Source organism: Vipera berus, assembly GCF_964194415.1.
Source record: "Vipera berus genome assembly, chromosome: Z".
Classification (NCBI taxonomy): Eukaryota; Metazoa; Chordata; class Lepidosauria; order Squamata; family Viperidae; genus Vipera; species Vipera berus.
Window position 1 is genome coordinate 93,840,553 of NC_138205.1, and position 27,736 is coordinate 93,868,288.

The following is a 27,736-nucleotide window of genomic DNA, read 5'->3' on the forward strand; positions in this document are numbered from 1 at the left end:
TTTTCTTGTTTCACCATTTCAAAAAGATTAAGAGAAAAAAATAGAAAGTTATAATTTTAAGAACTCTCACCTAGCAATACAGTCCTCATTAACAAATGCTGAGAAATAGTCTGACTCTTGAAATTCTAAGTCCATAAGACAAGTAAAGTACCGTTATTAGAGATTGGTTCATTTTAAGCTATCATCTATAAGGTTGGTATAAAAAGGGATATCCTATTAAAAAAAACAAGACATGAGATGTATGTTGTCCAATCAAAACCACCTACTAATATGTCAATCACATTTTTATTGCATTATTTTTAGACAAATCAATTGTTCAGGCAGTCATCAATTTACAAAAGTTCATTTAGTGACAGAAGTTACAATGGCATTGAAAAAAGTGACTTATGACCATTGTCCACACTTACAATCAGTGCAGCATCTCCATGGTCATGTGTTCAAAATACAGACACTTGGCAACTGACTCTTATTTACTTACTTACTTACTTACTTACTTATTTATTTATTTATTTATTATGAGACTTGTATGCCGCCCTATCTCCCGAAGGACTCAGGGCGGCTAACAATAAAATACAAATGAATACAAATATAAAAAAAGAATTAAATTGTGTCAAAGTCCCACTAAAACCAATAAAAACATTTAAAATCATAATTAAAAACCCCATTATCATCAGTCCAGGTCGGCCTGTTGGAAAAGATATGTCTTAAGGTCATGACGAAAGGACCGAAGGTCTGGGGCCATCCGGAGTTTCCGGGGGAGTTGATTCCACCAAGCAGGTGCCCCAACAGAGAAGGCCCTCCCCCTGGGGGTCGCCAGCCGACATTGTCTGGCCGACGGCACCCTGAGGAGGCCCTCTCTGTGTGAGCGCACAGGGCGATGGGAAAACGTTCCTGGCAGCAGACGGTCCTGCAAATATCCCGGGCCTAAGCCATGTAAGGCTTTATAGGTAAGAACCAGCACCTTGAATCTCATCCGGAGGGCAACCGGTAGCCAATGCAGCTCACGCAGGAGTGGTGTAATATGGGAGTATCGGGATGCTCCCATCACAACCCGCGCGGCCGCATTCTGCACCAGCTGAAGCCTCCGGGTGGTCTTCAAGGTCAGCCCCATGTAGAGAGCATTGCAGTAATCTACCCGGGAGGTAACGAGCGCATGAGTGACCGTACGTAAAGCATCTCGGTCCAGATAGGGTCGCAACTGGCGCACCAGGCGAACCTGTGCAAATGCCCCCCTGGCCACGACTCCAACATGATCTTCTAAACTGAGTCGTGCATCCAGGAGGACGCCTAAGTTGCGCGCCCTATCAACGGGAGGCAACACCTCTCCCCCCATAACCAAAGATGGAAGATCTTGGACTACATGAGATGCCGATACGTAAAGCCACTCTGTCTTGGCTGGGTTGAGCTGGAGCCTGTTCTTCCCCATCCAGATTCGTACCGCTTATGACAGTGGTAGTGTTTCTGGAATCATGGGATTACTTTTGTAACCTTCTGACCAGCAAAATAATTGAGGAAACCAGATTCACTTAACAACTGTGTTATTAATTTAACAACTGCAGTGCCTCATTTAACAACTATAAATGAAATGGGGCAAAATTCACTTAACAACTGTCTCACTTAACAACAGAAATTTTGGGCTCAATTACTATTTGTAATGATTATTTTTATTTATTATCAACATTTTCAAATCTTGAAATACAGAAAACAAAAACACTCTTCATAAAATTCAAATCTTTATTAACAATAAAATGTTCTAAAGAAGTAGTTCTCAATGTTCATATAATAGTTTCTGCCATTTTCAAGTTTGCAGAATTAGATGGATAGCACAATTTTGCTTCAATGCCTGAAAAGAAGTATACTATCATTTTATATATAACAAAATTGGCATAGAAAAATAAACACTGTATCTAGTCACTGAAGATAGACAAATACACACAGAGATGCTGATAAATTACAGTGAAACACAAATGTATTATTGTTGATGTTGAGTCTTTATTGGCATAGGATGTTTGCCTTTCTGATCTCTTGCCTTCTCTTGTTTCAACTGTAATGGGGGGAAAATCTGTATAAAATTACTTGAAACATAAACTCTGCATGTTTTGTGCAAATTACCGAAAATAACTTGCATCTAATCCCATTATTGCCACATTTTCTTATCCTAGAAATTTCCTTTGCAGGATGCTAGGTTGCATCTACATCCAAGCACCCATATGACTTGACACAAACATACAAATTGAAATGTATGAGTTATGCCATAGTTGGAAATCTCATAAGCTGTGATCTAAGATGGAAGTAGAGAAAGACACATAAATTAGTTGATATGATTATCATGCATAGAACTTAAACCTGTTGTAGCAAGATTTATACAATATTTAGCCAATGTAAATATTCTTTGTGCAATCACATTATTGAATAAATAGGCCTCTAAAACCTTTATTGCTTTTGAACCTGCACATTTCCTATTACTGAATCCATGCTGGAAACATTTTAAGTAGCTGAAGAGTTTGATCAGTTGATTAAACATAAAAATAAAAATATGTATTTCCCAAACTGTATTTTATCTTCTTTGTTTCTGCAAAATAGAAATATTAAAAAGGTAACTATGAACTTCCTCCAAACTATATGTCACATTTTTCTACCGCTTAGAGTTGCTTATTGTTGTGCTATGCTTTGGATACAACAACAACAACAACAATAACAATAATAATAATAATAAAATAACCCCCAGTAAGGCACTATCTTGACATGGTTGTGGGGCTTGTGTACTCTGAGGAAGATGAGAGCTATGCCAGAGGTTCAACCATACTGGATAGGTGTTGTGGCCTCGATCCCCGAGCCTGTCCCACCTGAGGAAGAGGACTCTGAGGATGATGGGGAGGAACTGGCAAGGCCTCCCTCTCCGGGACCCTCCCCTCTGGCAAGGTTTCCCTCTCCGGGGCCCTCCTTTCTGGCAAAGCTTCCGTCTCCATCTGAAGGCTGACAGGAGCAGCCTGTAATTAGCCAGGCTGGGAACGAGCCCGAGCAGCTGCAGCAGATGGGGAGTGACAAAGATGAATCATGGCTGAATCCCCAAGAACGACGCAGAGCCAAGCGTTTATAGCAGCGTAAGAAGAGTAGGAGGGCCAAGGATTAGCTGAGTCACTGAGCCACACCCCACAAGGTACAAAAGGGGGTGTGGCTGCTCTCAGGACTTTGTGATGAACAATAACTCAAACAACTTCTGGTCACGTCTTCAGAACTCTGTTGGATTTTCTACCTGTGTGAAATCCTGGTCTGGCTTCTTGACAACGTTTCTGTATCTCTATATTTCTGGACTGTTTGTTTGGACGTTATCTCATTTCAGCGGACGCTTGAGGTAATGAGTTTATTTTGGCAGACTGCTTGTATTTTGCTGCCAAGGCTTTATCGGACGGCAAATTACTTCAGCCAGAGCAATTAACCCTTGCTAGTTGTCTGTCTGTTTGTACCTCGGGGGCCGGGGGGAACAGAACAATAGGTCTCATCAGAGGAGTCAGACAAAGAGTGTCTCTCATAAAAAAATATGGTGAGACGTAAATTTCAGAATGCCATACCGGCTTGGATGTCACCCAGGTTAACAAGGTCCGTGCTAGATGTTGGGAGTTCCTGGATATCTGGTGAAAAATGGGTTACAGGACTCAGGACTGTTGGATGAGCAACCAGGGCCAGCAGCTGCAGAACTACTGGAAGAAAAGGTGTTTATAATGATCTGTTATTACAGATCTAGTCCAACAAGAAGATATCTAAAACAAATGCACCAGTTCTGGAAAGAACAACATCCAGAATCAGAAATAACAGAAGAGAGACTAGCAGATCAATGCCGATTTATAATACGAAATAAAGTATTCACAGAAACAGAATTGGACGAACTTCAAAGATTGCCGGGAGAAATATTAACAACCTATGATATGCAGACGATACCACTCTAAAGGCAGAAAGTGAAGAGGAACTAAAGAGCCTCTTGTTGCTGGTAAAGAAGGAGAGTACAAAAGTTGGCTTGAAACTTAACATTAAGAAAACCAAGATCATGGCATCCAGCCTTCTCAATTCCTGGCAAATAGATGGGAAAGAAATGGAGGTAGTGACAGATTTTATTTTCTTGGGCTCCAAGATCACCACAGATGGGGACTGCAGCCAAGAAATTAAAAGACGCTTGCTCCTGGGGAGGAAAGCCATGGCAAATCTAGACAGCACACTAAAAAGCTGAGACATCACCCTGCCAGCAAAAGTGGGTATAGTCAAGGCTATGGTCTTCCCAGTTGCAATGTATGGCTGTGAAAGTTGGACCATAAGAAAGGCTGAGCGCCAGAGAATTGAGGCCTTTGAACTATGGTGCTGGAGATGACTCCTGTGAGTCCCTTGGACTGCAAGCTGATCAAACTGGTCAGTCCTAGAGGAGATCAACCCTGACTGCTCTTTAGACGGCCAGATCCTGAAGTTGAAACTCAAATACTTTGGCCACCTAATGAGAAGGAAGGGCTCACTGGAGAAGAGCCTAATGCTGGAAAAGGTTAAGGGCAAGAGAAGAATGGGACAACAGAGAATGAAACGGCTAGATGGAGTCACTGAAGCAGTAGGTGTGAGCTTAAATGGATTCCAGAAGATGGTAGAGGACAGAAAGGCCTGGAGGAATGTTGTCCATGGGGTCGCAATGGGTCAGACACAACTTCGCAACTAACAACAACATGGACTTACCCGTGCCTGATATTGTCTTTCAAAATAAGCCATATCATCTTCTTCAGATTTTCTTAAATTGGAAGCTTGCATTGTTGTACTTGTATTTCCTTAAAGACAATAATTTTATTAGATTTTAAAATTCATCTAAAATCTGTTTAATCAACTATAAAAATATTTTAAAATCATTACCATCTGTTAACTGGGAGTAGGCCTGCATGGAACTGGATGGACCTTGGTATGCTTTTAAAAATGGATTATCCATGTTGGTTACAGGAGCTTCTAAGAATTGAACAGAAGGTGCTCCTTAAAAGTAAACAAGCATTAACAAATTAAAATTAAAGTATTACTGCCAATGAGTGAGGTCTAGGTTAAATATTTGTTCAATTAAGATCACCAATGATATTGAACAACATTTCTGTTAGAATTATGATGGTGTAGTATAAAATGAACAAATAAGTAAGTTAATAGGATGGATAAAATAGCATAATCAAGATGAATCAACACTCATCAAAAGGGTTGATTTATTTTCTACAGGTCACATCAGAATTAAAATATTGCATGTATCTATCTAAAGGTCCTGTCATTGGTTAAATTGTCAACAAGAAAAGCTTGAGAACAGCCACTGTTAGCAAGGTTAATAGCAGATAGGTAGGTAGGCAGACAGACAGACAGACAGATAGATAGATAGATGGATGGATATAATGATGTAATACATTTTTAAAAAATATAGAACACTTCACAAATACATTTCTTAATCTTTAAAGTCCCACAAGATTCCATTTTTGTTGCAAAATGTGCACTGCTACTCATTTGGGAATAACTATGAAATAGATTTTAATAAGACTGGTGATTAAGCTGCTATTAAAGTAAAGGAACAATCATAAATACAGTCATGGCCGAAATTTTTGGCACCCCAGAAATCTTTCCAGAAAATCAAGTATTTCTCACAGAAAAGTATTGCAGGAACACATGTTTTGCTATACACAGGTTTATTCCCTTTGTGTGTATTGGAACACAACAAAAAAAGGGAGGGAAAAAAGCAAATTGGACATAATGTCAAACAAAACTCCAAAAATGGGCTGGACAAAATTATTGGCACCCTTAACTTAATATTTGGTTGCACACCCTTTGGAAAAAATAACTGAAATCAGTCGCTTCCTATAACCGTCAATAAGCTTCTTACACCTCTCACCCGGAATTTTGGACCACTCTTCCTTTGCAAACTGCTCCAGGTCTCTCTTATTGGAAGGGCGCCTTTTCCCAACAGCAATTTTAAGATCTTTCCACAGGTGTTCAATGGGATTCAGATCTGGACTCATTGCTGGCCACTTCAGAACTCTCCAGCGCTTTCTTGCCATCCATTTCTGGGTGCTTTTTGACGTATGTTTGGGGTCATTGTCCTGCTGGAAGACCCAAGATCTCGGACGCAAACCCAGCTTTCTGACACTGGGCTCTACAGTGCGACCCAAAATCCTTTGGTAATCCTCAGATTTCATGATGCCTTGCACACATTCAAGGCACCCAGTGCCAGAGGCAGCAAAACAACCCCAAAACATCATTGAACCTCCACCATATTTCACTGTAGGTACTGTGTTCTTTTCTTTGTAGGCCTCATTTCATTTTCGGTAAACAGTAGAATGATGTGCTTTACCAAAAAGCTCTATCTTAGTCTCATCTGTCCACAAGACGTTTTCCCAGAAGGATTTTGGCTTACTCAACTACATTTTGGCAAACTGTAATCTTGCTTTTTTACGTCTCTGTGTCAGCAGTGGGGTCCTCCTGGGTCTCCTGCCATAGCGTTTCATTTCATTTAAATGTTGACGGATAGTTCGCGCTGACACTGATGCTCCCTGAGCCTGCAGGACAGCTTGCATTCCTTTGGAACTTGTTTGGGGCTGCTTATCCACCATCTGGACTATCCTGCGTTGCAACCTTTCATCAATTTTTCTCTTCCGTCCATGACCAGGTAGATTAGCTACAGTGCCATGGGTTGCAAACTTCTTGATAATGTTGCGCACTGTGGACAAAGGCAAATCTAGATCTCTGGAGATGGACTTGTAACCTTGAGATTGTTGATATTTGTCCACAATTTTGGTTCTCAAGTCCTCAGACAGTTCTCTTCTCCTCTTTCTGTTGTCCATGCTTAGTGTGGCACACACAGACACACAATGCAAAGACTAAGTGAACTTCTCTCCTTTTTATCTGCTTTCAGGTGTGATTTTTATATTGCCCACACCTGTTACTTGCCCCAGGTGAGTTTAAAGGAGCATCACATGCTTGAAACAATTTTGTTTACCCACAATTTTGAAAGGGTGCCAATAATTTTGTCCGGCCCATTTTTGGAGTTTTGTTTGACATTATGTCCAATTTGCTTTTTTTCCTCCCTTTTTTGTTGTGTTCCAATACATACAAAGGGAATAAACCTGTGTATAGCAAAACATGTGTTCCTGCAATACTTTTCTGTGAGAAATACTTGATTTTCTGGAAAAATTTCTGGGGTGCCAACAATTTCGGCCATGACTGTATATTGACAGAAGCAACAATTAAAATGTATCCTAAGATAGCTTTCTTACATCTCTGTAAAAGGGATGACGTATTAAAAGGATACTTAGCTGAAATGTACTGATAAGTTACAGATAGAGAGCTCAGTTTAGAGAGCCATTCCAGCAGAAGGAGAGTCCAACAAATCCAAAGATAGAAAAAGAAGGAAATTCAGGATAGTTAGGATAGCTTCCTTATATATATTGCAGAATGGAAAAAAAGAGGTTATTCAGATGAGGGCACAAAGTTAGATAAGAAGTCAGAACAAAAGTCATGATGGGTGAAAAGGAATTGCTGCTGATTTCCCAGGCTGGCATATCCTACCAGAATGCTTAATCTTTCCTCTCTGCTATCCTAAACTGCTGTTTCAACACAGTAAATTTCACTAACTGGCTTACCCAATTAATGATATGATAGTGTCATCCTCCTTGTCTTACCCTTCCTTCATCCAGAAGTCAAACATGAAACTTAAACAAGAAAGTGGGTACGTGGGGGAAACAACCAGCATGAGGAAAAGGAAAACCTATTGTTGCTTATTTTCTATTTTGTGTCTTCTGTACTCTCACCTAGATACCTGAATTGATTTCAAAAATGACCTTATCCTTTGCCTTCAGCCAAAACCCATTAAAACATGGTTTTATTATTTTATAGCTCAAAAGTTTACTTAAATACATTTAATTATATTTAATTTAAAAAAAACAAGCATATTATAATATATAATAGCGTATTACCTTCAGGACAGCTATTTAAGACAGCAATTTAAAAATGTAAGCCTGAAAGCTTCTTTACTTTATACTTTTTAAAATATGTATAAGTTTTCAGAGAGAAAAAAGATATGACTGATCTTCATAGGAATATCAGAACACCACAGAGGTGTATTCCAGTAAAGGCCTATTGCCAACTGTAAATGACACTCCTTAATATACAGAAGATAAATCAACCAGCCTAATCAATGATCATGTTCCATTGTGAAAGACTATTTGCACTAAACACAGGTTATAAAGAGTTTGAAAGTCAAGCATTTCTATGTGGAAATTAAGCCTAAACAAGTATTAAAAGCCAGCATGGTGATTCAAAATCAGTGCTCACAGATTTATAAAGCTGAAAGGCAACAATCTAAAGTGAGCCCATGTTGGAACACAGAATTATAACTTCAAATTAATCAGAAAGAAGAATTTAAAATGTATTAGAATTTCAGGTGATCTTCAAGGTAACTGCATAAATCAAAATACAGCAATCTCATTTATTAAAAACAGTGCAAGCATATTTGTACTAAACATAATGGTACTAAAATAGATTTCATAATCAGACATAATTACTTGAAACAGCACTGATTTTGTTAGACATGCAATTAGGTTATTACAATTGTATTATTAAACTAGTATTTGTTCAACGCATATTCCACACCTCCACTCCACCCGTTTCTTCCAGGATTTCAAGTAAAACATATAGCACACCCAATGCTAGTCTTCCCTGAAACTTCCTAGGATAAATTGGCTAAGAAATACAGAGGAAATTTTGGCATAATTTTTTTTAAAAAATCATTAATTTCATCCTTACCTATTCCGCTATCATCAAGTCTCATGTAGCCTTCTGCTAAGGAACTAAAACCTGTTAGTCCTCCCATTGCAGCATAAGGGACATCTTGCCCAACTGGCTTTCCTTGGGCTAACCGTTCCTCTTTTGTTTCCACTATTGTTTCATGAGAATATGCTGGCTGGCCACATCCACAAGTAAAGCAACTGTGAAACCCTGCACATTTCGAACCTAATGCAAAACATATTTTGAAAAAGTCAGAATTTGTTTGAAGGGTTTCCACTCAATGTGAATTTTGCTTGCTGTAGCCTTGAGTGATATAAACAATTGCTACAGCTGAAACCTTTTAATATTCATATGTACATGAGGGAAAAGGTAATAATTACAAGATAATCATTTCTATGTCTGGAATCATAAACATTACTATTCTTTGCTTAGGTAATAACATGCAGGTGGGTTCTAATTTTGCAAGGAGTTGTCTGATAATAGAAACAGTCTTATTGTGTATTCCTGAAAAAGACTGCATTGAGAATCTCATACTTGAAAGCAGCACACATTTGAATATTGTGTATCATTATGCAAAGTAACCAGATTTAAAGTATTTATTTATTTATTTAGCCTATTTGCTTGCCACTTCAATCAAAATTTACCCTTGGCAACTCACATAAAAATACAATATAAAACAAATCCAATTTTAATGAAAAATAAGACATCAAAACAAAAAATAGAGAATAAAAGATGGTAACAACTCAAATCAGAGACTTTCCAGAAAGGAAACCAACGAAAAAAACCTGGCCAAATCTTCCCAGGGAGACTATTCCACAATATTGGGGCTTCAACAGAAAAGCAGCACCTCCTTACCTCAACTTCCCGAACCTCCCAAAAGTATGGAATTTACAGCAATTTCTTATGACTAGATCTAATCAGGCAAGCCAAAGCTGGCTGAAGAAATATTTATGGTGAATCTTGAATTAGTTTCCTGATGCAGAATTTGAAATGTATTAGTTATTTCCAAAGCAATAGCTATACATTGTTAGGATACTGAGATAGTATTTAAAGAAAGGTATCTGTGGATAGTAGTTAACTCTTAAATATGAATTACTCATTTAATCAATGTACACTTACACATATTGCATAGAAACCCAGTTGCTGGACTATGCTGATCTGCAAAGTGCTTACATCTACAGCGGATGGGCTGAGTGCCATTAAGAGGAACAAAATGATAAGATTTGCATGGGCACCGGCTCACTCTACAAGGTACAGAAATAGGACGTTCTTTTGGAATCACTTCAAAATCTGTTTTATGTTGTTTATATCTAGGAAAAAAATTAAAAATGCAAATATACTGTTTAGTTACTATTATTAGAATATTTAGGAATCCTTTTATTCAAAGAAATTCAATTATTTTATAAAAGGGGTGAGGCCAGTACAATTTGGCCGAATCTTCAGAATCTCAATTTTTATTCCAGATTTGGAGAAAATATACACCAATCTTTAACTCAGCAGTCCCCAACCTTTCCAGTACCAACCTTTGCTGACTGGTGGGGGGAAGAGAGGATGATTCCACGTGAACAGGCACAGGGGCCTACTATTTGTGCAAGTGCAGCTGTGCCTGGATGCTCTCGCCTGCCGCTTTCGCAGTCTGGTTCCAAACAGGCCATGGCCCATTATTGGGGACCACTGTTTTAATTGATTCCTAGGATTGCTCAATTTTCTATTTGTAATTCCCAGAAATATTGAGGCTTCCAAAGTAAGAACCTCTGAATGAATCCTTCCCAGCAGAATTATTTGGAATGAACATTGTCCTGAACTGAACATAATCCAAAATGGATAGTCAAAATTTCTCTATACTACAACTCTACATTTATTTGACTTATCAGTAAATAACATAGAAAAAATGACCAAGGTCATAAATTTTGCCCTGTTGAAAAACTCAGAAATGTGTGAGTATATGTATGTGTACACACATACACATACATACTGTGTTTCATATATTTATTTATATATCAAAGTGAAGAATGAACAGATTGGCACATTTCCAGGACAAAATGTTTCTAACTTAATAAAAGGAATATGAGCTGTTAAAACTTTACTTTCTCTCGGTTTATATTTGTGAATCCAACCAATAGCAGAGAAATATATACAATATTCTGTGCACAAAAGAGTTGTTACTGAGTCTGATAGTACAGACCAGCAGAGTACAGTTATTGGGCCATTACCATTTGAAGAAAGATAAGGCAAAGCACAATAATAATTATTTTTTTACTTCCCCTAATATGATGAGGCAGAAAAAGAAATCTGTTTCCATTTTTTGCATTTTCAACAAATGCAAAACCATTCTTCTGTTTTAAAGATAAAAATAATTTGTGGGAGTATTAGTCTTCCTTTACTATACAATATATTGTACATGACTATACTATACAATATACTGTACATGACTATTAAGACACAGGTTCTCTAATCAACAGCATTTTTTAACCTAAGATAAATTTCAGTGCATCATCCACTGGCACAGATATAGAATGCCTCACCTGTGAGAACAAAAGCAGGGTGTTTCTGGACCCACGAGTTTACAGTCAATGCCAGTTGGAGATCTCCAGCTCACATATAATCTATTTTGCAACCGAATTGGTAATACTTGTTTCTTATAGTGTTCATATTCTTCTGGAGAAAACAGTTTCCCACCATCATCTTCTCCTACAATTCTGCAAAAGTGTTGATTTCTGTAATACTTTACATTACATATTTAATTAAAATTAAAATTATAACCAACAACCCTTTTAATAATATACATATAGAACACAGGGACAACTTGTCATATCATGAGTGAATGAGAGACAAAATATGAATATCTGGAAAATCTATGTCTGAAAAGAAGTAGGGTGAATATCTAAAGACTATTATTACCCTAAATATAATTGCCTGTGGTTGCTTAATATACTTGCTTAACTTATCAATAGTGTTCTGAAACAAATTTTCAGGATTTGCATAATTATCATAAAACGACAAAGATAGGATGAATTTTTTACTTATATTTGTATGAAAGTCAGAAATTATTTATTTATTTTCCTTTTTCTCTTTCTCACTTTTACTTGTTTCATTCCTTTTTCTTTTATCAATTTTTTTTCTTTCTTTTAATTTTAGAAAAGAAAAAATAGGATTATAAAAAAGAATATATATATATATTATATTATTTTTTATTTTATATATATATATATTAAAAATTTATATATATATATATAATTTATATATATATATATAAATTATTATATATATATATATATAAAGTTACTTCCCCCTTTCATCGCAAGCATAAACAATTTTAGTAATATATTACCTTCTCTTAAAATGCAAATGAACTGATCTCTTCTTTTCCACATCCCATCCCCTTGATATATAAAAGAGCCCTTCTCTGAGGGAGATGGACAGTTAGGAAACATGAAATATATATATATATATATATATATATATATATATATATATATATGTATGTATGTATGTATGTATGTATGTATGTATATGTATGTATATGTACATATGTAAGTGTGTTTATACATATACATACAGATTCATATATTGTTTCTTACATTATTCATATTCTTAAGCCTGATGTCAGCAAAAATCCATTAAGGATTACAAGAGATAACAGCATATCTATTTTTAAGATTGATCAGATTAATCAACTTTACATTCTTTTCTTTTATTTCAAACAATATTAATCTTTAGTTTCTTTAAATAATGTTGCTGAACTTGATTTCTTTTCATTTTTTGCTTCTTCTCACAAAGTTTTTCAAAATTTTAACAAGACTTTTTTGCAAATCCAATATAGGAAAATTATCCAGGTTACTCTCAATTTTAATTATTTAATTGTTTAATAATTTTAATTATTAAGACATCAACAAGTATTTTTATATGTCCAATATAACATCTTTTTCTATGTCATTTGTATAGAAATGCATTTTCAGTCTCAATCTTATCAGTTAGAAAACTTGTTTCTCTTCAATAACATCTTTTAGACACATTCTCTCTATAGAGACAAACACTTTTAAAATTAACTTCAAAAACGTCCTTCAATATTCAATGTTAAAATATTTTGCTTCGTTCTGTAATTCTAAACTGAGTTAAATGTTATTCTCCTTTAATGTAATTTTTAGTTCCCTCTACTATGCCATTTTTAAAATTTTATTTTATTATGTTTCAAAACAAAAGCATTTACCCATGGGAAGAATATTTTATAATTCCAAATTATCCGCAGCCTTAGTCAATTTGTAACTTTCTATAATCAAACTTTTAATTTTGCTTTTTCTGTTTGTTTTTTAAAAAAGATCTTCAATTTTTTAGTTAAAACTTTTTTTCACTAAGGATTAAAGAAAACTGACCAGGTGCTATAAAAACTTGTCAATCCAAAAGTTCCTAATAGCTGAAAAGCACTTGATGAGCAATTTCCAAAAGTGATTGGAAAAAGAAATATGCAAATTTAGTATCCTTTCAAAGTCGCAGTATTAGCAAGATGGCTATTCCCTAGTCTCTCAGGGGTCTAGGACAGGGGTCAGCAACCTGAAACAGTGAAAGAGCCACTCAAAACCAGTTCCCTCACAAAAGGAAAAACTGGGAGCCGCAAAAAATGTGTGTGCATGCGCGTACATGCGCACATGCGCAGAACAGGGTTTGACTGAAGAGTGGAGCCAAGGCGAGATATGCACCTACCCTGCATATTTGAATTGATTGGTTGAAATTTTTTAGTCCCACTTTTTTTTGGGGGGGACTGCACATGGCAGAGGACTGGGAGCCGCAGGAGATGGCTGAAAGAGCCGCATGCGGCTCCGGAGCCGCGGGTTGCAGACCTGTGGTCTAGGACTATAAGGTTCCGACCTTTGGCCATGCCTCCTTCTCCCACCTCCTGCCTCCGCCCATTTACCTCCAGTGTTCCTCCTTGGCTAGCCCTCTCCTGCCCATTCTCTCTGGCCAATGGGCTCCTTGCCAAGGAATCCTTTGTCCCAGGCCTTTGACTACACGGGACAGATAGCTGCCAGCCAATCAGGTGGGTGGCAGGCAGAAGTCATGGTTCTGCAGTGGGGCAGCAGGTGATGGGTGATCACAGGGGCTGTGTTGTAGGGCAGCAGGCAAACAGCACTGGCACTTCTCCAAATCTGGGGGAGGGAAGGGTGGGTCAGCAGGCAAATGGCAGGGCCGGCGCAGCTTCTCCAATTATGGGGGGAGCTCAGGGTACTGGCATTCTGGCCTGACACGCAGTAGGGAGTTGGCCTGTCACCCCACGACATGCCCCCTCCCCCTGCAATAGCAGAAGCCGTGCCAGCATCATTTGTCTGTGCAACCCAACTGCTCCCCCCACAACTGGTGAAGCTGTGCTGGCCCTGCCATTCGCTACACTCCCCCCCACAATCGCTGAAGCTGCACTGGCCCTGCCATTTGCCTGCGCACCCACAATACAGCCCCTGCTATCTACCATTACATGCTGTCTCCCTGCCAGCACCATGGCTTCTGCCTGCCACCCACACAATTGGCTGAAGGTTATCTGTCCCATGCAGCCAAAGGCCCGGGAAAAAGGGTGTCTCAGCAAAAGAGCCAGGCTGAAGGGCATGGGGTGGAGAGCAAGGGGCCCACTGGCCAGGGAGAATGGGCGGAGGAGGGCCAGCCGAGGAGGAACACTGGCGGTAAATGGGCAGAGGTAAATGGGCAGAGGCAAGGGGCAAGAAGTGAAGGAGACGTGGCCGAGGGTGGGAGCCTAAAGGTCCCATTCGGGTCTCTCAGAGCTCTAAACCTGCCAAAGAATGTTATCTTGTGGTTTCCTCATGAAAAGCAGCTGTCAGGAGCACATTTGGGTGTTCGCAAGTCCTTTCCTTGTCTGGAGAGGAAGACACAGCTTTTCTACACAGCTTTTCACTGTGCCATGATCATCAGCTCCACGTATTCAGTCAGATATTTCTTCCCCTGAAGTCAGGCATATTGTTTTATTATTTCCTAACCGTACAATAAAACTAAGAAATAGTAATTACTGGAATGGTTGTCTGGGAAGTAGGGAAGAACATGGTATGCAACAACAGTGAGTGATTAACTATAAACCATAGTTGTATTCACATAAAATTTTAACCAATTGTTTATAACATTAATTCAGACAAACAAGCTTACAATGAATAATAAATTAACTACATTGGCTGGATTCTCATAACACACAGGCCACAATATCATGCCTGAGCAAGGGGTTGAACTAGATGACCTCCAAGGTCCCTTCCAACTTTTATTATTATTATTATTATTATTAGTAGTAGTAGTAGTAGTAGTAGTAGTAGTAGTAGTAGTAGTAATAGTAATATAGCTTGGCATGTTCTGCAAACTCAGACAAGAAATCTAGAGTAGTAGCATTGGAATAGTGCAATCATTCAACAATCATTCCGCTTGAGTTGCCTTCCAAAAGTCAATGTCAATGTATATAATTGCAAAATAGAAAAAACAAATCAATAAAATTCAGTCAAAGAGACAAAAATAAAAGCAGCATGATGCACCTAATGTATAAAATAAAATTAAAATATTTTAAAAATAAGCACTAATATATTAATAACATCAACCAATATCACCTTTCATATTTTATATCCCCAATCTTAATATATAGCTTCTGTGGCTTTAGCATGGAGTGTATATCTAGTCAATGAATCAAAGCACATACTAAAAAAGAATCAGATGATAATATTCTAAACACATAATGTACAGCAGAACACATTTTGAATTCATGTTTAAATGTTCATGCACAATGTGAGAAGAGCTCCAGCATGGACCAGAACTTTGGAAATACTGTAGATGCACCTCCTCCAAAATTTCTTAGCCTTTTCAGCAATTTATCATTATGATTGCTGCTGGGCATCATGTATGGTTTTGGACAATAATACAGAATAAACTGCAGATTAGCTAACTGAAATATTTTCCTTATCAAAATGAAATCATCTTTTTAGATGTTCTATAAAAGTGACAATAATTTTCTTTTTAATCATCAGGATTATTAAATATGTGGTAAATTATTAATCCAGACTGAACTCTGCAAACAGCCAAAAATGTATAATTATCCCAGCTAAATAAGCAGTTATTTTGATTGGAATATCAGTCTCCTTATCAGATTGTTCTTGGGAGAGTAGTGTTTGCTAATAAAGATGAATGGTGTGTGATGGCGAAAAAATATGTCTGTATATATGTTTGTAGCAGCCAAAAGGAAATTACCAAACTGCTTTGGATAGCATCATAGTGAAGTGCAGGCTATATCGCACCACAAACAAATCAATGCTGGATAACAATCTCAGTTGGATACCAACTGCAATACTGGATAAATGATATAACTCAATTCAAAGAAGTTAACTAAGAAAAAAACATAGTGTGTTAAAGCATATGGAAAGCAGTTGAAGAGGCCTTCATCCTGCAATAAACTGATTATTTATTTATTTATTTATTTATTTAATACTATTTCTATACCGCCCTTCTCCCGAAGGACTCAGGGCGGTGAACAGGGCAAGAATAAAAATACAAATTACAAAAGTTAAAACAAGATTAAATAAATGCCCACATACTAAAATACATCATTAAAACCTAATAAAAAACAGTAGCAAACCCCCCCCCAATCCCCTCATCAGGCCAGGCCAGCTTGTTCAAAAAAGTATGTTTTTAGCTCGCGGCGAAAGGAGCGAAGGTCGGGCGCCATCCGGAGCTCAACCGGTAGCTGGTTCCATAGCTCCGGGGCGCCCACAGAGATTATAATGAGTGGTTAAATTGGCACTAGAACCAATCACTCCTCTTCTGCTCCCAATTTACCCACTCACTCTAGTACACCTTAAAGCCTGAGAGGGAGTATTTTGTGGGTACTGTTCTAGGCACCTGATTCTTGCTTCTTAAGACTACTCAGTTTAGATCAAGCAGCTTGACTTAGGATAGGTAGCAGTTCTTTGGGGCCTGACTGAAGCAGAAAATGAATCAGAAGTGTTCTAATTAAGCACCACTAACTAGGTTGTGATGTAATTAGCTACTAAGTGGCTCCAGCGCTTGTGCAAGCCCAGTTCATAATAGCGTGCATACAATGCACTGTTTCAGACAAAAAATAGTTGATTCAATGAACCACAGTTTAGATTATTGTGTTGCAGTAACACAGCCAAAATGCTGAAGCCAAAACGTTAGAGTAGAATGGAAATCCCCATTGGAAATTGGGGCTTAAGTCTAGATCTTTCTCTAAATCTTAGCTCCTAAAGATACAACATCTTTAGAAAGTGAAGTAATGTTTTCTATACATGCCCAGGAGACATTTATTTCTTCATATGGCCCAAGAGAGCTGTCCCATGGTTTGCTGAATCAACTAGGTTGGGTGGAACCGCATACAATAAATCCGTCAATTCCACTTTATCCAATCCTTAAAATGTGTTCCTGGTTCAGGTCAGTAAATGAAGTTTTCCGTAGAGTTTACAGAATAGCCAGCCTACGAGATCTGGCATACAGAAATCCGTATCGCCGCCAGACTACAGCGTGGGTCTTCAAACGCGATATAAATAAACGTTGGGTCTTTTGAGACATGCGCTTATCCTCCTCGAGGACTGCAGAAACCTCTTCCGTACTGGGCGCCTTAGCAACGGCTTTCCCAGTCCCTCCTCGTTGGATAAGAAGCGACCTTTCAATTGGCTCCCTTACCTCTTATATTCCAAGTAGTCGTCTATGGCGGCGGCAGCCCCGGGCTGAAATGTCAGCTGCTCCATTACTTTGGGAACAGCCGATGGCTATCCGCAGAAGAGGTGCCCTCTCCAGAAGGACCTGTAGAGACGCGGCACGGAGCTATGGCCTCGCGGGAGAAGGAGGCGGTTCCTGTCAGGAGGAGCTGCTGGGCCGCGTTGTCACTCGGGAGGACTCGCCGTTGCTTTGGAGACAGCGGTTTCAGAACGTTTTCAGCGTCCGCCTTGGTTTTGAATAATTTCGTTGAAATTGCCGCTACGCGAACCCTTTCAGCGACAAAATTACAGTTTTAATTATTTTGAGATAAGGGCAGCTAGTAAAGAAATACTAGCTAGGCCGCCCTCCGTCCTGAAATTGATTTTACAGAGTTGCGAGAGCCACAAACTTTGCCTGCCTAGCCAGGATAGTTAATGCTTCAGCAGTGCATCATGTGAACTCAACGCCGGAATGGCGATTCACTACCTATATATTATATAAACCGAGCCAGCTTGATGCAGTAAGGCAGTACTTCACACTGTGGGCAGCTTGACGGTGTGTGGACTTCAACTCCCAGAAACCCCCAGGAAGCTTGCTCTCAAAGAATTCTGAGGTTGAAGTCCACGTCTTTAAGTTGCCAAGGCTAAAAAAACAATACAAAACACTGACCTACAAACCAGAAGACTGAGTTCTAATTTTTCCTTAGCCATGAAAGCTTGGACCAGTCAGCCCAGCACAATCCACCTCACATCTCATGGGGAAAGTATAAGTAGTAGAAAGCAGGAGCATTTGGTATATTCCGTCTTCAATTTTGCTAATAAAGGACTCTCTGACTCTCTCTCTCAACCAAACTTGCTTTCCTGTTTTATTTACCAGATAGATATTAAAGTAATACTAACAATTGGAAATATGTTACTTTACAGGTATACAATAAAAAACCTAACTGAAACATTTGAAAAAGTAATTGAAAAGATCAATAGGGACTCATAGCATGGACATATATTTTATTTAACCTTTCAAGATGCTACAGTCATGTGAAGAGAAAATCATTTGAAATTGTACATCTAGAACCCCAGTCTTGTTCTTTTTCTAAATATTTTTTAAACCACATAGCATATTCTAAGCAAAAATAGCAGAACAATCGTTTTACAAATCATTCTATAAAGGTGCAAAACCCAAACTGGCACTTCATTTTATAATTTATGATGCAGAATTTAGACCGTAGTAGAGCACCTTTACTACAATTCTCCACTATAAGGCTAACATGAATATAAGGCAATGCTGACCTCTGTTCCATTTCAAGTTCACTTGAAAAGATCCTGGTTATAAACCATTATTACTGCACAAGAATTGTCTGCAGAATAGACTGTACCCCTTTAGCATAAATTTTCAGTAAACAAAATGCTTCGCTTCCCATCATCAAAGTTCAACCCATTCCTCTTGTTTCTGTTTCATGAGTAACTTAAGATACAGTGTGCCCCATGTATTATAGGCTGTAAAATATATTAAATAGGAAAGCAATGAATAAGCTAATAGTGTTCAATATCCAATTAATGTGACTCCATCACAGGTTATATCTTCAGTTACTAAATACATGTATTAAATGTTTCTGGAATAGTTATATACATTACTATTTTTTTAATCAACTGCTCTAGTTCTGTAGCAAGATTACACTTTGGCACATTGCTACTTTAAATTTTCTCAAGTGTAACTATTTTTAAAACATTCTTTTTCAAGCTATTTCACAGTGCAAAAAGAATTCACTCTTTGGACCACCATCTTTAAGATGGAACACACTTCAATTGGAACAAAAATCTGCCTACTAATTTTAAAGTATTTAACCTATCTATACTTAACAGCACTCACTTTAAAGGTATTCTTTCTTCACTATGGATTAGTAAACCAGTTCATAAGATCAAGCTAATTTCCCTACATTTATATTTATTTAGATACTAAATCTATACCTTTTATGTAATTATCATAGAATTCTACACTTGATCTGTATAATACCTACACTTTTTTTACTCAACATCTTTAGTTAACATGAGTTAAGTTTCCTTTCAAAATGAGGCATCTCCATATCCAGCAAAAGGTCAGTCCAAATGCTCAGACCTCGGACTTCAAAGTTCCCCTCCTGGGCCTTTAGCTGTCTTAGCCAAGTCTGGATTGCACTGCCCAGAGGCTCTGGCTCCTGGTAAAGGGCACGGACACGTTCCTGCATCTCCTGCCAAGGTATTTCATCTTCTTTTAGACCACTAGTTTGCCATTTCCCATGCAGAGGGTCATAACTGAGGCAGTTTCCCCAGGCTGAGAGGAAAGTCAAATAGGAAGCAAGTAATTCAGAATAATGGGCACAAAGTGAAGCCAAACACCGGGGAGACAAAGAGCGGCAGAAGGCCAAGAGACGAGCTGGGTCTCCAAGCAGCAACCAAGGGAGTAGCAACACCTTGGCCTCCACTTCCCAACCAGGCTCCATCAAAGCTGCAGCCACAACTCTGTACAGCATAGAACCACAAGGCAAACAGTCCAACAAGGCTGAGGAAGATCGACCTTGGTTCCCATCACCATCTCTGTCCCCTTGTAGCTGTGAAAGCAGCAGCTGAGCCTGGACTCTCACTGGCAGCCCTTCCCATTGTTCAACACCAACTATTCCTTTTACAGGAGGTTCCAAGAGACCAAGAAGTTGAGAGGCAGCTCTGCGTCTTGCCAGTAGACTGATGAAGGGCTCCACTCCATCAGTGGCTGGGATCAAGCTGCAGAAAAGGCTATGGCGGGTAGTAGAAGGCAATGCCGGATTTTCTAGCAGTGCCAAACCCAGAAGCTCTGGGCAGCGCTTCAAGTGACTTAACCGGATTAAACCTCTTTTTTTCAGCTGTTTCTTCAAAGCTTCCCGGAGAGTTGGCTGAGCCCGAAGACGGCTATGAAGCTGCCGAAAGAAGTGCCCCCAATTTAGAGCTCGTGTTAGAGTTGTGGGATCCCAACTTTGTACCATTCGTGAGCGGGAGGCTGCCAAAAGGCTAGGCAGCCACTCAGTTTGTAAGAGCAGCATCTCCATGAGGCAGAGAGCAAAAATCCTTGTTCCTGTCAAATAGCAATCTCAGAAGAAAATGTTTTCTTTTGCTAAGAGATCATTCCCTAGAAATATTATTTGATTTCTGATTGCTCTTTAAGATCTGGGTTTCATATAGAAAATTTCTGCTGGTTGATCTGTTGCTGTATGTATAGTTTGCAATTCATTCCATCAATTTCTTCATTTTTTTTTCTTCCTATTAGGTTAGTCCTCTTTTTCTTTTGAAGGAATTTTTTGGGTAGTTTGATCTTTCACATTTGTGTGTGTGTTACCTACTTATCTTCCTACATTAGTTTTATTACCAATGCACCTTTTTAAAAATTACAATACAATGTTGCTTTATGAAACAACTTCCTTAACACAAAGGTTTTTAAATAAAGAAATTGGGTCTCTATACATTCATTTTTTTCCAGCTGCAACTGGATTACCCAACTTTTTGCTTCTCTCCTGAAGAATTAAATCTAAAGCAGTTCCAGCAATGCAAAATATTTTGATTATTATCTTATATTGTTTGCTGCATTTATCCTTTTGCTTGTAGCTGATGGCATTAAGTTCCCATTTGTAGTATTTGTTGTTGAACCATTTACAACCATATAATCAACCTTGTTTTCCAGTTTGACCAAGCGTTGCAAGATATCATCTAGAAGAACGGCAATTGTTCTTTTCAGATCCGCTAGAGGAAAAAAAAGTATATTCAGAAAGTGACACTGCGCAGGAAAAATCTCATGTGACAAAATAGTTGTTTTCTCATTGTGTTCCTGGATATAATTTTTTCTGTATCTGTTTTAATATATGGAAAAAATACGGTATATGCAAACTTTTTAAATATATGGTGTATGTACTATTTTTCCATTTTAATTTTTTCTTTGCTTTTCTTAAACAGATTAAATAAATGCTATACTCTTTAGAGCACAACATTCTAAGCTTTCATTTGTAACAAAAACACTAAGCCGTATAAATTTAGAGTTGTCTACATAAACGATTTACTTACCTAATATACTTCTGTAAAGTGAAAGTCATTCTTTATATGTAAATAGTAAAAAAAATCACATTTGAATTTCTTCCAAATACTTTGTTTCAAAAGTTCTGGAAATTTTATATTTCTACTATTAGACAAAAACCTATATTATTCAAAGTAAAATGTTTCTAGACATACCATACCCAATGCCAGTATGTCAACTCTTTAATATTAAGAGCAGTCTAATATTTCTTAGAAATGAAAATTATTATACAGTATTTTCAGCTTCAGTAGAACACTGAAAATGTAGCAAACGTTAATTCTACTTTATAAATATTAAACTCCTTATGCCTTTAAAATAATATTGCTTTATATATTTTGAAAAACTAAACTGAGTTTGAATTTACAGAGATTATGTAAGCTTACCATATCCCGCCATTGCAACTCCATTATCACCATTTATTACATTCTTGTTTTCTTCTGCTAGGGCTCTAACGTATCTTTTACTTAAGTCAAGAATTTGTTCACGCAATTCAGCACTGCTTTGTTGCCTTGGATGCTGAAAGGTGTAGCGCAGTAACATTATGCCCCAGATAAAACCAAAAACTAGCAACAATAAACTCAATTTCTGGGACACATTTTTTCTAGAAAATGCAAAAACCATTTCTGAGCAGGCTAAATATATCAGTAGAAGGTAGTAAGTGTGAAGTCACAGTATCTTCATGGTAAGTTGTTTTGCAAAACATCTTCACAGCATGCTTGGTCTTCGGGGGAGACTATTTTGTCTAATTTTTCCATTTGTTTCCTGAAATTTTTTATCAAAAAACTTGTGTCAAAATTGTTTATTTTTTTATAAACTACAGTATTAATTTGGAATGTGTTTTATAATTTAGAGCATTATTATTGAACCCCTGTAAAATGACTCCTGAGAATACAGGCAATTTAAGAACAAAAATCTGGTAACTTTCCAAACTATACTTGTATAGGATAACAATATAATCATGAATTGGAAATCCATGGTACAAATATCCATTCAGCTATGAACTACTTGGTGCCTTCATGTAAGTTTTAATCTCTCTACTTCAGCTTTACACCTGTACTATGAAAACAAGGCCATTATTATCTAAAAAGATTGCTACAAAAATAGTGATTAAATACTATATCAGAAAAAGCATCAGCAGTGAAAAACAAGCGATTTCATCAGCCCGGCAAATAAACCATTATTCTTTTTTTTTTCTCTTTAAATTATACCCAGCTGATAAGTTACGGTATGAAATCCTAAGAAATCATGTCTAAATTTATTAAGGTTTTTTTTTCATTCTCAATGGCAGGGGTGTCAAACTCAAAATGTCATGTGACATGTTGCAATGTATTGTGACTTTTTTTCCATTGCCGGTAATGGGGTGGGCGCGGTTTTGCTACGATGCATCCGGCCTGCAGGCCAGCAGTTTGACACTCCTGCTCTATGATTCTTTTAAATTGAAAGTTTGCTATTAAGGACTGTTGTTTTTCCCGCTTTCTGAATAGATAGGCAAATGTTAGTCTTTACTTAACAACCATTCACTCAGCAACCATTTGAAGTTACAATAGTGCTCACGAAATGACAGTAATGACTGGCTGCTGAAAATAAAGCATTTGCAATGCTTTTGTGGTCACGTGATCTAAATTTGTATGCGTGGTAGTCCACCCGCCTTTATGCAGTGTGCAATCTTCTCCACTTGCCTGTCTACCCCTCCCCTTTGTCCTTTTGGCCACCCAGTATTCTGCCACCATCACCTAACAGGCTGCTTCATCTGACTTTGCCATCTTTTTCTCCCTGCTGTTGAAGAGGTATGCCTAACCAAGGCAGCTGCTGGTCTTTCACAATGTCTAACAAAGAACCAGCAGCTACCTCAGCCAGGTGCACCTCATCAACAGGAGGAAGATGGCCAAGGTCAGCTGGGGATGGCAGGCTATGCAGCAGAGTGCAGGGTAGCCAAAAGGGCAGAGGTGTGTGTGAAGGGGGGGGAGTGGTGGTTAGGGAGAGTTGAAGTAGAAGTCAGCATGGAATGACAGGAGTAACGTGAAGTCCTCACCTAACAATTGCAATCTTGAGTATTGGAATTGTTCTTGCCAAGTAGTATAATTTCATGATGTTTCACCTAACAACTGTTTTGCTTAGGGATGTAATTGTTAAACAAGGACTGCCTGTAAACCATTTGCAAGTGAAAAATCTGTGACTTCCTTAAAGGTTTTGTATTTCAGACTCTAAAACCCCAGGAAGCTTGGTTAACAGTGAGAGGAAACAGAAGCTACATCCACTCTTTAGAATAAGCCCCATTAGAAAAAAACAGAACTACTTATGTAGGAAGTACAATTAAACAGTGCTTTATCTGACAGTTTTCCATTGCAGATTACTCTTTTAATATAAATTAACATAAAATATGTACTTTTCAAGATAATAAATTAGGAACACCTACCATTTTACAATTCTGTTGCTTTAGTTGGAGCTGTCCTCAACTAACCAACATTCCAAGATAACATTTGCATCCATGCTCAGCTCAATATCATTTTGAGTAAACTCAAGGATTATTTAATCCGTTATATTTAGTCAGCCTAACGCAGTTCTTATTTTTCAGAATTAAGAGTAGCAGAGTTTGCAGGTCAAATGATATAACCATTTAGGAGAGGGAGAAACATCTGAGGAAAAAGACTTAAAAAAAGAAAACTTGTTCAGGTTATTATGTTATAAATGTAGGCTTGAGAAGAAATTTTAAAAGGCATGTTGGCACTTCAAATATATATTTTATGATCTTTTAGTATAACCAGGAAAATGATATTAAAGAGGCCAAAATATCAAAAAATCACATATTCCAAACTGCTCAAACCCCAATGTATAGTTTATAAGAAACAATTCTCTCAAAATTCTTGTATTTTCTTCAGCTATAAATAAGCAAGAAAAAATGAGGGTTGTAGGTAAAGTTCAGAATTACACAAAGCTCTTTAGTAGGTGATCTTTGGGTCTTTTATTTTCTTTATGAGACTCTCACAAAATGTAAATACATTATTAATCTTACAATAGCCTTTATATATTATCAAGTTATTTATTACTGACCTAATGTTTTTTGTATGTTAACATTAAATAGAAAATACCTCTGCAACTGGTATAACTGCATCAACAGAAAGACATCATTTCCCCCCCTTTTTGTAATCACATAGAAAATTATTTTAAGAAGTATTAAACACCATTAAATTGAAAGAATTAAAGACCTGCCAGCAGGTTAGTGTCCATCTAAATTCACGTGTCCCATTGATAATAAAAATGATGAATTCAACTTCATAAAATTACATATTTTCAATCAAATTAAATTCTAGTACTTAATCCTTTTTAAAATGTTACCACACAAAATTAAATCTACCAGGAGGAAAAGGTCTTTAAAAAAAACTATTCACAATCTATATTTATTTCAAAATCTGAAATATAGATAAGTTGAGGGAAGCTTGACTAAAGGAAGACACAGGATTCAAGGAGCAAGGAAATGAAATACTAATACCTTATTTCATGAAAGCTATCAAGAAAACGACCCTTATAAGGCACAAAGAACGTGCAAAATCGCCACGGTACTTAAGAAAACAAATACTATGGTTGTGTATATTCACACACGTGATTATCATAGCTTAACCGTGATCTACTTAGCCCCAGTTTATTGGATTGTACATTGAACCAAAAACTACACCCACGAATTAAGTTCGCGCCAGACGCTAGGTTAGAACTTGGCTAACTCGTTTCTGTATCTGTACGTCATGCCAACATACACGCCCAGAATCGTGCCTTACAAACACGTATGTTTTTCATAAAGCGACTCACAAATCTATTCATCCCCTATCAGATTTTTTTTCCCCTCCATGGGTTTCATGGCCCAGGAAAAGCTTGCGGCGGGCAGTCACCAAAACCTCGTCCGCCCTTCCGGCACTCGATCTCTTTCTCCCCTTCCTCCAGATGTGTTCTCTAAATTCAAATGTGAACTATAAATTACCATCGAATCTCGCACATCCAGCCAGCGTACCACACACAAAGAGGAAGCACCACCTTACCTGAGCATAGATTTCAGTCAGCACCTCCTGACTGCGCAGTGCATAGGGACAACAGCAATTGAATCATATCCAGGCCGCACTTCCGGCTACTGGTGGGAAAAGGGTAAAATTACCATATGCGGGGTGGAGCAAAAGAAAGGCAACGGAAACCACACGTTTGAAATATTGATATTTGCTCCTAATTTTAAAAATACGTTGATTTATTATAGTGCATTATTTTTTTGCAGTACACTTACTGAATTTACAATGAATTCTGACAGTTTCTATTTTTTAAATTTTTATCAATCTGCTCTTTCTTTTCAGCGTTTTCTATAGTATATGAATTTTACAAACAAAACACTTCAAAACTGGAGAGTTTCCTAGAAAGATTAACTGCACAAAGATTATGGTTGTGTATGTTCACACACGTAATTATCATAGCTTAACCGTGATCTACTTAACCCATTTACTGGATTGTACATAGAATCAAAAACTAGACCTACAATTTGAGCTCAAGTGGAGAGTATATAGCCACATGTCTGCATAATTAATTAAGCTGACTTTGTAATAATGCCGCTGGGGTGTGTGTGAAAGCCCTAAGCAGGCATATACATAGAATGAAGGCTACTGCTAAGCTTGTAAGCCGCCCTGAGTCTTCGGAGAAGGGCGGGATATAAATGGAATTAAAATAAAAAAATAAATAAAATAAAATAATTAATTCAGATTCTTATATGAAGTGGGGAGTTGGACTGATGGCACAAATGACCTCATTCCCTTCCATGATGCCCATATAAATTGTTGGGAGTTTGATTGCAGTTAATTAGATTTATATCTCATCACAGAATACTTTTTGTTTACATGAGACACTGAACCATAAGCAAACCACCCATTATATAAATCCAGCTTGTGTAAGATTGTCTATGGAGATGCTCAGTCATCCAGGTCATAGTGATCCTAAAGGTGCTTTTTTCACAAAGCAACTGGACTTTCTTGTTTGTCTTTGAAGACATTTCTCTTCTCATTGAAGAAGCTTCTTCAGCTTAGAAAAAGCACCTTTGGGATTGTGTATGATTAGTATGAAGAATAAAATTCAACTCCAAGGTTGTTGGAAAAAACAAGATTTATTAAATGCCTTGCAAAGGCTGGTGGATCTCACATGAAAGTAAGAGACCACACCTTCTTTACAGATTTTAGCAGTTCTATCCCTGACCGCTGGTCCATCCTCCCCAGGCCCAGTTGATAGGCCCTGTTCAGTAACATGCTAACAATCCACCTATCATTCCTAAATGCTTAAAGTTAGTTAAGCCATTGTCACCCAAACTTGCTAAGCCTAGCCCCTTCACTGCTCCCTCTCTGGTATTTCCTTATTAGTTCCCTTGTTATCTGTACAATGCAGTAACTGGTACATGTTTCTAGCCAGAAGCTATGTGTGTCATAGCTTTAGCAGAGTTCATACATTGGTTAAACATAGCTGTGCTCTGGATATATAAAATACTAACCCTAGGTAGTTTGAATAAAAAATAAACCATATAAATTGGATAATATGTCATCCATAAGTTATATGTTAGTCTACAGTATGGAAAATTACAATGTATTATGTTATATCTCAGTTTATTTATTTATTTTATTTATTTTAATTCCATTTATATCCCGCCCTTCTCCGAAGACTCAGGGCGGCTTACAAGCTTAGCAGTAGCCTTCATTCTATGTATATGCCTGCTTATTAGGGCTTTCATACACCCCCCAAGCGGCATTATTACAAAGTCAGCTTAATTGCCCCCAACAATCTGGGTCCTCATTTTACCTACCTCGGAAGGATGGAAGGCTGAGTCAACCTTGAGCCTGGTGGGATGCGAACCTGCACTAATTGCAGGCAGCTGGTGTTACTTAAGGAGGCATTAGCCCACTGCTCCACCAAGGCTTTTGCAGGTTGTTTAAACTATATTAGTTGATGGATTGTGCAAACCCAGAGAACTGAATTGTATAAATTGGTTAACTGGGCCAAAGTGAAAACTGATTTAACATCAAAAGGGTCTTGAACCATAAAGAAATAAATTACATTATTAAAATATTTGATACTAGATTCACCATAGCATTATTAGCAGTGAGACAGGTGAATGTATCCTTTTCTGAAAAAGTTTTAATCAACACCATTTTAGCCATAATGCCAGAAGTTTCTAGGGGAGTGT

The 27,736-nt window shown here is 37.7% G+C and overlaps 2 protein-coding genes across 6 annotated transcripts; both read right to left on the reverse strand.

The window, feature by feature from the left end:
• Nucleotides 1-266: 266 nt before the first annotated feature.
• On the reverse strand, nt 267-17,603 carry FAM221A (family with sequence similarity 221 member A). 3 transcript variants are annotated; one of them, XM_081343568.1, is made up of 7 exons: nt 17,452-17,603; nt 11,304-11,477; nt 9,898-10,088; nt 8,797-9,003; nt 4,885-4,998; nt 4,714-4,802; nt 267-2,044 (listed from the first exon to the last, which is right to left on the reverse strand). In XM_081343568.1, the coding sequence occupies exons 1-7, from the start codon at nt 17,514-17,516 to the stop codon at nt 1,973-1,975; spliced, it is 912 nt and encodes a 303-aa protein (XP_081199694.1). In that variant the 5' UTR covers nt 17,517-17,603; the 3' UTR covers nt 267-1,972. The 3 variants fall into 3 exon arrangements, with proteins under 3 accessions (XP_081199694.1, XP_081199695.1, XP_081199693.1); XM_081343567.1 differs by having other exon boundaries at nt 1,903-3,632; XM_081343569.1 differs by lacking the exons at nt 4,714-4,802; nt 4,885-4,998.
• An 850-nt stretch (nt 17,604-18,453) lies between these two features.
• Nucleotides 18,454-25,787, reverse strand: CCDC126 (coiled-coil domain containing 126). Of its 3 annotated transcripts, none has more exons than XM_081342992.1 (4): nt 25,569-25,787; nt 25,342-25,482; nt 23,954-24,186; nt 18,454-21,209 (listed from the first exon to the last, which is right to left on the reverse strand). In XM_081342992.1, the coding sequence occupies exon 4, from the start codon at nt 20,519-20,521 to the stop codon at nt 19,505-19,507; it is 1,017 nt and encodes a 338-aa protein (XP_081199118.1). In that variant the 5' UTR covers nt 20,522-21,209; nt 23,954-24,186; nt 25,342-25,482; nt 25,569-25,787; the 3' UTR covers nt 18,454-19,504. The 3 variants fall into 3 exon arrangements, with proteins under 3 accessions (XP_081199118.1, XP_081199117.1, XP_081199119.1); XM_081342993.1 differs by lacking the exon at nt 25,342-25,482 and adding an exon at nt 21,921-22,299 and having other exon boundaries at nt 20,532-21,209; XM_081342991.1 differs by lacking the exon at nt 25,342-25,482.
• Between the last annotated feature and the right edge of the window lie 1,949 nt (nt 25,788-27,736).

Coding starts and splice junctions, on each gene's coding strand:
- FAM221A (XM_081343567.1), bottom strand. CDS start 17,516: ATGGAGCAGCTGACATTTCAGCCCGGGGCTGCCGCCGCCATAGACGAC. Junction 10,089..11,303: donor CCCTGCTTTTGTTCTCACAG/GTGAGGCATTCT, acceptor TTTTTTTCCTAG/ATATAAACAACATAAAACAG. Junction 4,803..4,884: donor CTACTCCCAGTTAACAGATG/GTAATGATTTTA, acceptor ATTGTCTTTAAG/GAAATACAAGTACAACAATG.
- CCDC126 (XM_081342991.1), bottom strand. CDS start 20,521: ATGGAGATGCTGCTCTTACAAACTGAGTGGCTGCCTAGCCTTTTGGCA.